The sequence below is a fragment of the Pygoscelis adeliae genome, unplaced genomic scaffold (assembly GCF_000699105.1).
Source record: "Pygoscelis adeliae isolate BGI_AS28 unplaced genomic scaffold, ASM69910v1 Scaffold9, whole genome shotgun sequence".
NCBI classification, from domain to species: domain Eukaryota; kingdom Metazoa; phylum Chordata; class Aves; order Sphenisciformes; family Spheniscidae; genus Pygoscelis; species Pygoscelis adeliae.
The window spans coordinates 1,798,069-1,810,472 of NW_008825557.1; the positions used below are offsets into that span (position 1 = coordinate 1,798,069).

Below are 12,404 nucleotides of genomic sequence, written 5' to 3' on the forward strand. Positions count from 1 at the left end.
GCTGATCCCAGTAGATGGCTCTGATGCTCCCTCGCAGGTGGTAAATTCTGTATTCCTGAAGTCCTACTTCTACAGCTCCAAAGGCGAATCAGCTCCAGTTTAATAACTCTAGTGCAGGGACAGTGCGTTTGAATGTTTTTGTTTTCTACGTATTTGTTACAGTAAAGAACTTTTGACAAAGAGCAAATCCATGCTGTTGTTATAGGCTTATATCTTTCTTGTATATCACTTTTTTGTTTTTGTCTAACCACCACCCAAAAGAAAACCATTTTCAAGATATTAACATTTCTTTAGGAATTTTTTTTCCTAATTATGTTAATCCATTTTAAAAATCCTGAATTCCGTGAAGGGATACTGAAGTAAGTTTCTCAAAGGCAATATATGTCTCAGTGATGCATTTCTGTTGTTTCCTAGAATAACTCCTGTGGAATTCAGTTTTAGATTGTTTGCTTCTGTGTGGCATTTCCAAGGATAAACATCCAATCGCGTTAACGGTTCTAATGCAAATTATTGTACACTAGAAGCTGTCTCTTCCAGTGCCACAAGACAGTCGCTAAATAATACTAGTAGGTGGCAGTTTCAGAGCAAACCAAAAGAGCTGCTTCTAGGCATGGGTATTTGAGATGTGGAACTGTGCTACTAGGTGGAGGTTCTGAAAGTTTAAAAGGGTTGAGAAAACCATTACGGAAATTCATTGAAACAAAAATCCATTAACAAGTAGTAAATACAGAGACACCATTTCTAGATAAAGAAACTCCTAGAGCCAGTAATAGCACGAGTATAGGAGAAAATTCTGGGGATGTATAACTGCACGCTTCCATCCAGTTGCTGCTTCCCTCCGCATCCTGTTGGGAACAAGGTACAGGCCTGAATGTGCTTTTGGGTGGCCACTTCTACGTTCTTTCATAAAGTTTCTTCAAAAGAGCCGAAGTGACATGGAGTCAGAAGTCTTTTTGTTTCTATGGCATCTTTAAAATTCTACGTGTATTCTGTATAGGAAAGTTTCTTAAAATGGGTATTTTGAGAGAACTGATTGGCTGGGTCATACTATGAAAGCTTTTTTCCTTGTTCTTACTCCTGTATTGTCATCAGAAGGTGGCCAGGAATATAAAAGTACTTTTTTGACTCTAACTTTCGATGAAAGGATCACCTACCGTTGTCGTTCTGCACTGGTAGGTTTTCCAAGGTGGAATGTCTCTATCTAAATGTTAGATAAGCCTTATTGTCTTGGACCAAATGCTCATCTAAGCCAGTATCATGTCTCCCTCTGTGACCAGCAGCAGATGACTGGCAAAGTTTGCAAGTGTAGCCTCAATACTCTTTCAGACTCCACCCGTCTGCAGAGCAAGGACTTTCTGAGCCAGATACGGTTCTTTGCGTATACTAACATTGAATGCAATTGAATTTCTATTTCACAAACCTGTCCAGGAATGCCTAAAATGCACAGTGAAATGTAACTAATTTGAGTTCATGGAAACAAGCCTTAACAGTTGCCTTGCTGTGTGAGAATGGAAATTAATGTCTGGCACAGTTCCTACATTCCTTGGAGGTGCTAGAGATGCAATCGGAGACAGTCTGCACCACTGATACAGGCAGCATCATGTCTTTTTCTGCTGTTGTATGTTGGATGGAAAGAGAAGTGGTATTCATTGGTTCCAATGTTTACATGAAGTCTGGTAGATTAAAAGGGAGTTTTCCAGTGTATGAGAGCATGAAGCGTCAAAATTTTAATCCAGAAGAAAATCACATAGTTCCCAATAAAAAGCTTTTTATTTCTGCAGTGTGGGGAGAGACTGCTATTTCAAAGATTGTATATGAATTCCAAGAAGGTAACTGCATTTTCCCCACTGTTCCTTAAATTGTACTCCAGCACTTCTGGACTGCTCTGTAGCAGCACAACTAAAAAGAATTTTTTTCTACCAAGTGTACCAAGCATTTTGAAATCTTTACAGCCAACATAGTCTCTGTTCATTGTCAGCTAAGTTCAGTCATTGCATCCCCGGAAGCTTTACCTCATAGCACTGACTGAAAAGAGCAAACTAATATATATTATTCTGAATTGTGGTTTAGAATGAGTACTTTTGTCAGACTGCAAACAACAAACATTTCCCGTGAATGTCATGTTATCTCCTTTTCATGATGCGTAGGTACAGAAAGCCTCCTTCATTTCATCTATTTTCAGGCAACTAACTGCAATGCCTAAGCTTGGAGTCTTGGCACTGTAGGGATCTGGTATAGCCAATGGAGACAGAAGGGCGCTTGCAAAGGTTAATTTGCAAAGCTCTGAAGGCGAAATATGCCCCGAGTAGTTTACACTGGATCCATACAACGTATGAGGGAAACATGCATGGTCACTGAAAGTGGCACAGTGGGGTTGCAAAGACAAACATATTTAATTTGCTGTTTCCCTTTGGAACCTTTTCTTTTATATTTTTTTAATTCATGAACGATTTGCGTGTTTTGACACATGGGGTGAAAAGGCTGAACAGCTTTACAGGCTTCTGAAATGCATTTTCCAGTGTCTGGAAGATAAGGGCTGGTGTAAGGCTTTCCTGAATGTTTCTTCTGCTGCGCTAGGACCTCAGGTTCTGCACAGTTCTCGCTTTTCTCCGCTTTGGTTTCTCTCCCACAGAAGCTAATGTAATAATGCCAACCTCCCTCACTGGACATGTTGTGAGGAGTAATTACCTGAAGTTTATAAAGCACTACTCAAATGTCAAGCAATGGTCCTATTAAGAAAATAATGATAGGTATGTTAGGACTTGTTAAATTGATTTGTTTCAAAACTTTGGTGATGTTTTAAAATAGTGGTTTTAATTGACTTGTTTTAGGGATTTTTTAAAAAATCCAGCTGTCAAGAATTTTAAAAGATAGTTTTAAAATATCATAACATTCTGAATAAACATCTTCTGTGTGCAAAAATTGAAGGAAAGTGCTAGACTAATTCGTTATCGTAATTTCTGTGCTTCGTTTCAAATCACAGATAGTGAATACCAGGTGTAACATATTTTCTCATGCCTTTGCTAGATCAGATGAACCTCTTTATACTAATTCATAAGGACTTTAGAATACCTACTAGAGATTATGACAACAAATGTTATGAAAATACTTAGAACTGACAATCTTTAGGATGGAAATGTATGTATCTTGTTCTGCTTATATGTTTTATTACCAAAAAAATATAAAATTAGCTCTGCTGAGGTCTGTATTCTTTATGAAATTAAAGTTATATCAATTCAAAAGCAGCTTTCTAGACAGTGAAAAGAAATACATAGCCAGCCAGAGATAACCAAAGCCAAGTATCATTCCTAAAATAGTTCACTGCTCTTACTAGCCACTGCCACTCTTCCCAAAACTGGGCTATTTTCAACACCGGGACTCCAGAATTGGAGTTGCTTCGGTTGGCAGCTTAGTTCATTGATTTGTTTTATACCAGCGTGACACTGAGCAGGGTGTTTTGACTGATTCCATCAGTGGCAGTGTATGACCTAGAAACAAAAGTAGACTTTTCATATTAACAGGTCCTTGGCCATTTAGGCTTTCTAGATCACAAATAATATCACTGCTTGGCTGGAAAAAGGGTCACCAGTTTTTCTATCTAATTGCAGTGTCATGTGCTTCCAGTGACATGGAGAGATATCTAGGCTGGATGCCCAGATGCTTCTTTCTGAGTGCTCAGGATGCTTCTGAGTTGATTTAAGGTCTGGCAATGTAAAGAACTGTTTCCACAGCTAAACTGGATGCTCAAGGGAGAGCAGTGCAATTGAAACTTTTTCTACTACATCAACAGTAGCATTTAAATTCAGGTTTTCACTTTTAAAACCAATCTCTTAGTTGTTCCTGCTTACTGTGCTTTGTTTCACATCACAGAACAGTTTGTGTTCACAGACTGTTATCATTTTAGGTGAAATTAAACCAAGAGATGAGCTCCAGGGGTGCACCCATATATGCTGCAACCACTGGTAGCTATTTGGTCCATGGGTTCAGACTAGAGCTAGTCCAAAGTAAGCTGCATCAAAAAGCACAGAGAGTGGATGTCTGCTCCTCAGCACCAGCTGTTTCACAATTGTGCTGCATTACCTGTTCACATTACAATTAGACTACATTAGAATCAGAGCACTTTCTACATTTATGTTGCATCTGAAGAATTTCATTCTTTTGTTGCCTGGAATTCTCTCAAGACTAAAGGATGTTTTTCTGTCTTGACAAACACTCCTGCTTTACATACTGAATAGGTTTCATGATACCACATAAATTGGATTAATAATTCTCAAGTTGCCATTGCAGTTACTTCACAGGTTCTGTAAGTACTGGCATGCATAGTCACAAATGTTGAAGCGCTCTGGAGTGCAGTAAGATATCACTGTTAAAGAACCTAGGGATGTCTGATCTTCCAGCATACCATTTATACTGTAAGTGAAAAGTTATTTAGGGGGGGAAACCTCCCCACACATGTTTTCCTGTTCAAATTATGAGTATCTTGCTCATTGGAATAAATGGAACTGTTTTCTGTGGCTGTGGTGTTTGTATTACTTGACATTCTTCATTTCTTTATCCTTAGCAGGCATAATTACAGTAGAAGTTTAGGCTGATTTTTTTCATTCCATCTGTTGAAGGCTTATTTAGTTCTCTTTCTCAAGAGCACAGAAAGTACTAAAATGAATCCAAGAATGTTTACAGCTAGGTTTCTTATGACCCAGGTCATATTGTTGTCTTGAATCAGTTTTCTCTCTCGTCCTCAACTGAAGACAAAAAAATGGCTTAATCTTGCGGGGTTAAATAAAAGAAGGAATGCGGTGCAAGGAAGATTCCTTTTATGCTAGCGCGAAGGGATGACTGAAAGTGCCTGTGGGCATTTGGTCCCCATTGGCTCTCACAGCGAATGCAATGATGCCCACAGATAGCCTGTATTGTTGTCAGTTAAATGGGATCATGAGTGTCTGAAAGGTGTTTGAGAATGAACTGAAAATCATTTTCACAAGTGGATGATTACTTCTGCCACATGTTAACCGAACTCTATCAGAGTGGCCCAGATTTTTGAGACTGCATTAATTGCTCTTTCAACCTTGACTGAGGTTTCTCTTTAAGAAAGGTCTTTGCTGGACTAAACTGCTACACGTATTGATTTTTCTTTCTGTATTTTTTTCATTGTTTGCGATAAATGAAGCCTTTTACAAGTAGAGAATTTATCATTCAAGATGTAGATAGATTGCTTCGTTCCTTAGAATAAAAAGGCCGGTCTAAAAATGATCTCTGTAGAAGTAGTAAGTCCTTTCTCATTTCTCCAGCAGTGAATAGCTCTGGTATTCCACACTCAATTATGTTTTTCAGCTATTCATTAGAGCTGATTTTTTCATCAAAAAGTAGAACCCTGCACTCTCGCAGCGTGGACTTAGAGCAAATAAGCTGCCATCTTCTTTCCTGTGTATGCCATCACATAATTGAAACTGGACTATAATATTTAGCAATATGGTTTTGCATTTTTTTAACACAAGGCAATGCACTTTGAAAAATATTCAACCTTCATATATTTAAAATATAGTGATGCTCAGACTTTTTAAAGAAAATGGTTGTTCAGTTTGTTTGTTCTATTTCCAGAGGAGAAAATGATACTGACTGAGACAGGATGATTTATAAAACATTTTTATCCAGGTGTGTCTGTTTTGTAGTGGAAATGTAATTTCTTGTGTTTTTATTGTATTCCTGTTTTCCAGGAAAATGAACTTTAAAAATTAAAGGTTTATTTTTCTACCATATTGTAAGCATTGTGAGGTATAATCAGGTAAATCTGTGACTTCATACAAATCCAATTTTTACTTTTTAATTTGGGAGTGAGTGCAGAGAAGGAAAGCAATAATGTTGAAGAAAAGAAAACTGTAGAACTGTTTTTAAGAGCAAAAGCCTCAGAAAGTGACTTCATGGTTTGTACATTTGGTTGCATTTTCGTATTACTACAAAACTGTGTTAGAAAATCTTTACATTGGGGTAGCACTTAATGATTCAACATGTTTGACCAAGGTGCTATTTTCTATGTGCTGTATAAAAGCAGGTGTATTAGTCTTAAGTTACTGGAAATTATGTGAGTAATATAAAAAGGCTGAAGAAGGCAACTAAGCATATATAGCCTAACTAGAAATATGCTTTCTAATGTGCACATGTACAGATATAGATGTTATGTATATGTATCTTATTAATATATTTTTACATAATAAAAGTCTGCCATCTATATCTATGTACATCAGAAAACCAATCTGTCCTAACTTCTTGTCAGTCTACTCATTAAACACTCTCAAAACATGGTCTTAAAGAGAAGTCAAAATAAATCTATTTAGTAATAAGCAATTACTATTTCAGTGCTCAGATACAGGGGAACTATTTCAGTATCTTCCTTCTCAGTGTATGGCTGAACTGTAATAATTCAAGAATTATTTCAGATTATCCCAACTCTGGAACCCAAACTAGAGTGAGAAAAATTGTAGCAAATGGCATGGTTAATTTTTAGAAATATGGAATTGGCTACTTCTGAATATCAGTTTCTTCTTTGTATTGCACAGAATATTTTACCTAAAGAAAGGTACAGTGTTTGAAGGAATGGCTGCTGTGTGTTTCTTGTTGCTGCTGAGGGTTTTTAAAACAGTCTGAAGAATTAACTCTATGCATCTTGTGCACATTTTTTTGGATGGAGAGAGTGAGCAAGGCTCGTAGGTGAATACAGATACACATATGGGTAGAGAAATAGCAGGCTACAGCTCTGTGAGTTGGTGACTATGAGGGTCTGCTCTGGTTTGTGGTACTGACATTTACCTGAGACCTGTGAAAAATGGTGCAATTCCCCATCTTAAAAATGAAACATTCTTCAACTTAGCTCTAGGACTTAGTTCACTTCTGAATCTGTTAACCTCTTAATTTTCTGCTCCAGTTGTGAAACCCAAGTGTCATTTTATTCTGGAAACTGGCTTTTGTAGACTTTTTCCATTCTAGACATCAACTGCAGTTTCTACAAATCCTAGATATTACTGTCCAAATTTAACAAGGTTCTTAGGTCCTTTGCTTCCCATTTTTTTCAATGGAAAATAAATGGGAAAGAGAAGTTCAAACAGGATTCTAGGAGTCTAGGATATTTGGCTCCTTCTGGGTATAAATGTTAGACTCCTGAGTAAGAATTAATCTTCTCATCTTTCAGGAGCATGCACACTTAAGATGAGCACAGGATATATCCCTTGTAAATGGCTGAAACTTTCTACATCAGAAAAAAACTGTCATCATTAAAGATGGCACTGGAAGAGGGATTAATAACATAAGATTATAACTGTGTATTTATAGTGATTTGTAAAACCAAGTAACATAAGGCTTTGCACTTCTATACTAAATCCCAGCTTTGTGTCATGAATGCTATGTTCTTTGTTACCTAATCTTATCTAAGACCAGCAGATTTTAAAGTTAGGTAGTTAGTGTTCCACTCCTTTGTTTTGCAAGGAAGCTCTTATTTAACACCTTAGTTGGAATTGATTTATAGGAGGAATAAAAAGTTCACGTTGCTATTTAATTTCTTTTTTGTATGCTTTCTTATTTTATAATTTTGAGTTTACTGTAACTTGTGATAGTTCTGCCTGTTCTGCAGGACCGTCTGTGGTATATCTTACATGAAAAGTAATTTAAAAAGCAACCAACCTTTTCTCTGATAGCAAATGTTCTTTTAAGATCTCTTATTTTAAAAGCACCTTTCTATACCAGGCTCAGTTAATAATGAAGAAGAATGAACTAAACCTGGTGTTTCTAGGGTTGGGTTACTCATCTTCTGCCATGTTCCTGTTAGAATGTAAAGTCACTGCTGCTGATGATACCGGGATTACTCTTGAGCAAGAAGTCATTTAAGACATGCCAAGAGGGTGGGAACATGGTCAGGGTATCTTTGTACTGTAGCATTTGAGGACTGTGTATTCTCAGTTGGTCTTCACAGTCCATGGGGCAGTTGTCCTCCGACATACATCAGAGAAACCTACAGGATATTCTGAGGGATGCGGTGGCAGAATCACCGTGAAGAACAGGGCAGGCTTAGGACTGAGAGAGCCCAAAGGCTATCTGTGGACCCTTTTACTTTTCTACACCCCAGTCATCAGTCTTCAAGGGTGAGTGAAATTCATCAGTTATTCCCCCTTCACCCTATGGCAATAGCAAAGAGATTAACGAGGCAATAGCAATGTGGTATGCTTTGGGGAAAGTAAATGCTCTGATTTAGGGGAACATGCCTGGCTCTTTCGAAACATATATGGAAAGCAAAACAGTTCGTATTTTGTGGGGGAATATGCGCCGATTACTCTGTGAGGTAAATGCTTCCGTAGTTGCAAAACATTATAAACTTTCAAATAAACCCTAGTAGGCCCTTTTCTGACATAGCCCTTACTCATCTCCTTTCTTTTTATTGAATTTATAATAATCACAAAATTAAGAAGTTAAAAAGAGTATGGCGGGATCTGGACTACTCAAACAAAGCTACATCACATGGTAATCCTGTACACAAAGCCAATTGTTCTCTCTCTCATACGAATACAAAGCAGAGTAACCAAGCGAGGCAGAGCTTCAACACAGGTGTAGCAGGAGTTGAAGGGCAAGATACCAGTGTCGTGGTAATGAGGGAGCTGCTATGTAATCTGACAAACCACCACAGTTAATAAGCATTACGCTGAACATTCATGTTAGACCAAAATTTGTCCTTTGTAATACCTAAAGCGGGAAAGAATGTGCCTGAGTGTGTGCCCAGGACGAGTGGAAAAAAGGGTTTGCCTGTATCTTACTTGCCTGTTTACATGAGATGGTTCATTGCTCTGTTTTTCGACTGAGTTAAAAACCACCGGGCAACAAAGCCCCAGAAATGATCAGACAGTAGAGGGCAGCAGACCCTACCCTCTTACCACAAAGGCACTGTCCATCTACCAACCAACCATCCAACCAACCATCTCTGATCTCAGTTATTGTAATTTCTCCATAATATATGTGCCAGCATCCTCTAGAAAGTGCCCTGTGAAGCCAGCATTCATTGGTCTGAACAATGTGGATCTTTGTTCTGCCTTTGACCCACCTAGTTGTACTAGATGCCCTTGATAGAAGCTGGCCAGCCAGAAGAGACATCTCATGGGTGATATTTTGCTCTCCTGTCAGGTTTTAAGCAGCAGATCCTTACTGCTCGTAGGCTCTTGCTTACAATCCCACAGCTCATCCTTTTCCTCTTGCTGCCTTTGTTAACAATAGTGCAACATGACCACAGTGACAGAAAAAAGGGTCACTATAATGCCATAAAACTTGCTGCAACTTCTTGAATAATGAGGGTGCTTCCTCTACCACCAAACAGTATCAACATCTGTGGTTTTGTCACCTCACTGGTTGATACTCCTGATTACACTCTCTGATACAAAGCCTGGAAATTGCCAAGGTGACAAGGAGTTTTTTATAACCTGAGAGTCTTTATAGTGAAATGCTTCTGTTTGGGAAATTAGTTTCTAGTTTACTCTGGAAAAAAATTTAATCTTGTGTGTCTGCTGGCATTTTGTTATTTGAGCATTTTTGCAAACTGACACCGTGACTGACTTCTCACAGACTAGAGAAACAGTAGCAAATCTATGGAAACCAAATGGAAAAAAAAGTGTTGGGGAGTTTAACTTTTCTAACATTCAGTATTTCTGTGTAGTTAAAACTGTTCTACTTTAAGCTGTTTTTTCTATTTTCAGAGGCAGTTGGTGAAATATAAATGATAAGCAGGTTAGTCTTCTCAAACATGAGAACTTTTGTTTCTGCCTTTTGTCTTATTTTGAGTGGAAAGGAATATCTCTTTGCATTTTTATGATCTGAGTGAATAGAAGAAAAAAACACTTCTTAGATGTGACAACACTGAAGAAGCAGCTCAGTAGGTAGAGCAAATGAATACACTCATTTGTATTAGGTCCTCCTAATATCATGCTTCTTATTAATGGAAAAACGTTCCGTTTATTATTTTCTTTGCAGATATTTGTATGCTCTAGGACAGAAGGTTTGGAAGCGGTGGAAAAAACGCTACTTTGTTCTTGTTCAGGTTAGTAGTCTGCCATGAAACTTCATTAAAAAGTAGTCTTGGACTATCAATTTTCTTATGTATGGTTTCTGGAGCCACTAGTAAATCAGTATCTTAAGGCAACATATGCAACACTACTCCAAGCTTCTTAGAGCACAGAGACATCCAGGGTATTTTTTTTTTTTTAATTTACATATGTAGTAAACAGAAATGTCACTAAGTTTTTTATATATATAAATAAGTCCCTACACTGAGCAATGTTTCAACTGAAACCTAGAAATTTCTGAATGAAATTGTTGTGACCTTGAAACATTCTACTGACAACTTTCTAGCAGCACTGACTTTAAAATAAAGTTATATTTCATAAAGTGGATTGTACTTACTGTTTCATTTATTCTATCTCAACAAAGATTTCCTGCCTTTAAAATTAAATAAAAGCAACAATCATTACTATTAAGAACTTTTTTGTAAATATTTTTTGAACAATGCTATTTTTTGTTCTTCCTTGCAATATTAAATGGGGTAAAATTATGTAATTGTTACAGAAAATCTAATGTAGCAATTGTTCTTGGCCACAAAAATGTGCTGGGCTGATATTTCATAACTTTTTGTCCAAACCTAGAACTGTAAGTATTTTCACATGCTAGTGAATGATGACATTAACATGAGATTAATAGAATAGGAACAGAAAAGTAGATTTTGAGTGGCCAAAACTGAGAAATGAACAATTTTTGTGAGTCTTCGGAAAGATCATTATTTTCTGTTTGTGCTTGTCTTCAGATTGCAGTTACAAATTTGGTGTCCTTCTGAGTCAGTTCAGAGAATGCTGTTCTTCTGTGTCCTTTGTTTTGTTGACAGAAAACTGTTAAAGTGTGAGTCCCCATAAACGTCATACAAAGGATGAAGCCTGTTAACAAGGCTTTTTTAAGAATGAAGGCTTCTAAAACTACTTTACTTTCCTTTCTCTACCCCTCTGGCAGTCACACTCACCTGGACTTCTCCTACTCCTAAATGGTGAAAATTGTAAGGATGTAAAAAAAAAAAATCCTGAACAAGGTCTTTAATAAAGTTAAGTTAAAAGCTGAGAGTATTTGCATATTACTCTTGCTAAGCTTGATGTCAATACAGTATTCTTCCTGGCTTCAATGAGAATTGGCTTGCATATTGATAATCAGTGAGTAATGGTTATAAGTTTGAACAGGATCTTCTGGAAAGCCTACTGAGTTCATTTGGGTTATGATTTTACCAAGGTCCTCTGTGAAGAGATGAGGACTTTTTGTGACTTTATTAAGATTTGTAAAGGTTGGGAAGATCTCTATATAGGATAGTTGTTAAGGCATGGATGTGAAGGGAAAATAAAGTTACAGGAAAAAAGAGAAAGAAAGGATAGATGCTCCCTTGTCCTTCACGCTTTTCTTTAACACTCCTCCTACTTTACATCCCCCCTTTCACAAAAAGAAAGACTTTGTTCTTTTCCTCTAAGCCACAGGTGTCATCTGAGTTTTAAACTGCACACCTAAGAGACATGTAGTCTTTCTGTGCGTGTGACATGGAGCCACCTGGGTGTCCTGGTTTCGGCAGGGATAGAGTTAATTTCCTTCCTAGTAGCTGGTACAGTGCTGTGTTTTGGATTTAGGGTGAGAACAATGTTGATAACACACCCATGTTTTAGTTGTTGCTAGGCAGTGCTTACACTAGTCAAGGACTTTCAGCTTCCCATGCTCTACCGACTGAGAAGGCTGGAGGGGCACAAGAAGCTGGGAGGGGGCACAAGACAGCCAGGACAGCTGACCCAAACTGGCCAAAGGGACATTCCTTACCATATGATGTCATCCTCAGTACATAAACTGGGGAAAGCTGGCTGGGGGGGGCCAGCTCACTCACGGGGAGTGAGCGAGCGGCTGTGTGGTGCTCAGTTGCCGACTGACTGAGGTTAAACCACGACACTGGGAGACCAGTTTACTCCAGCCAAGTTAATTTTAACTATCTTCTACTTTCTATGCTGAAATTGAAATACTGGAGGAGAATATTATAGGAATTTTCCAACTGTGATGGGATTTAGACATCTATTTCATTATAAAGCGGCTATCAACTCAATAAGGCTATATAAAAAATACTGTGTTAAATCAATATTTACTGTCCAGACAGCTCTGGCTTATTTATATAGTTCAGTCGTGATATATACACTGACAATAAGCTGAAGTCAATACATGTGAAATAAGCATTCAGTAATAAATATCAGTCTGCTGTATTGATATATTATTGACATATTGATGAGTTTTCCTCTATAGATTAGCTTTTAGCTTGTTAGTAAAATATGAAGGCCATGAAATTCAGTTGTAAGACAGAGGCTATCAGT

The 12,404-nt window shown here is 37.7% G+C and overlaps 1 protein-coding gene across 1 annotated transcript in view; it reads left to right on the forward strand.

The window, feature by feature from the left end:
• Nucleotides 1-12,404, forward strand: part of CADPS2 (Ca++-dependent secretion activator 2) — a 307,048-nt gene that overhangs the window by 173,008 nt on the left and 121,636 nt on the right. The window contains exon 9 of the mRNA XM_009332287.1: nucleotides 10,000-10,066. Coding sequence (XP_009330562.1) covers nucleotides 10,000-10,066 — 67 coding nt within the window. The remainder of the gene's footprint in view (nucleotides 1-9,999; nucleotides 10,067-12,404) is intronic.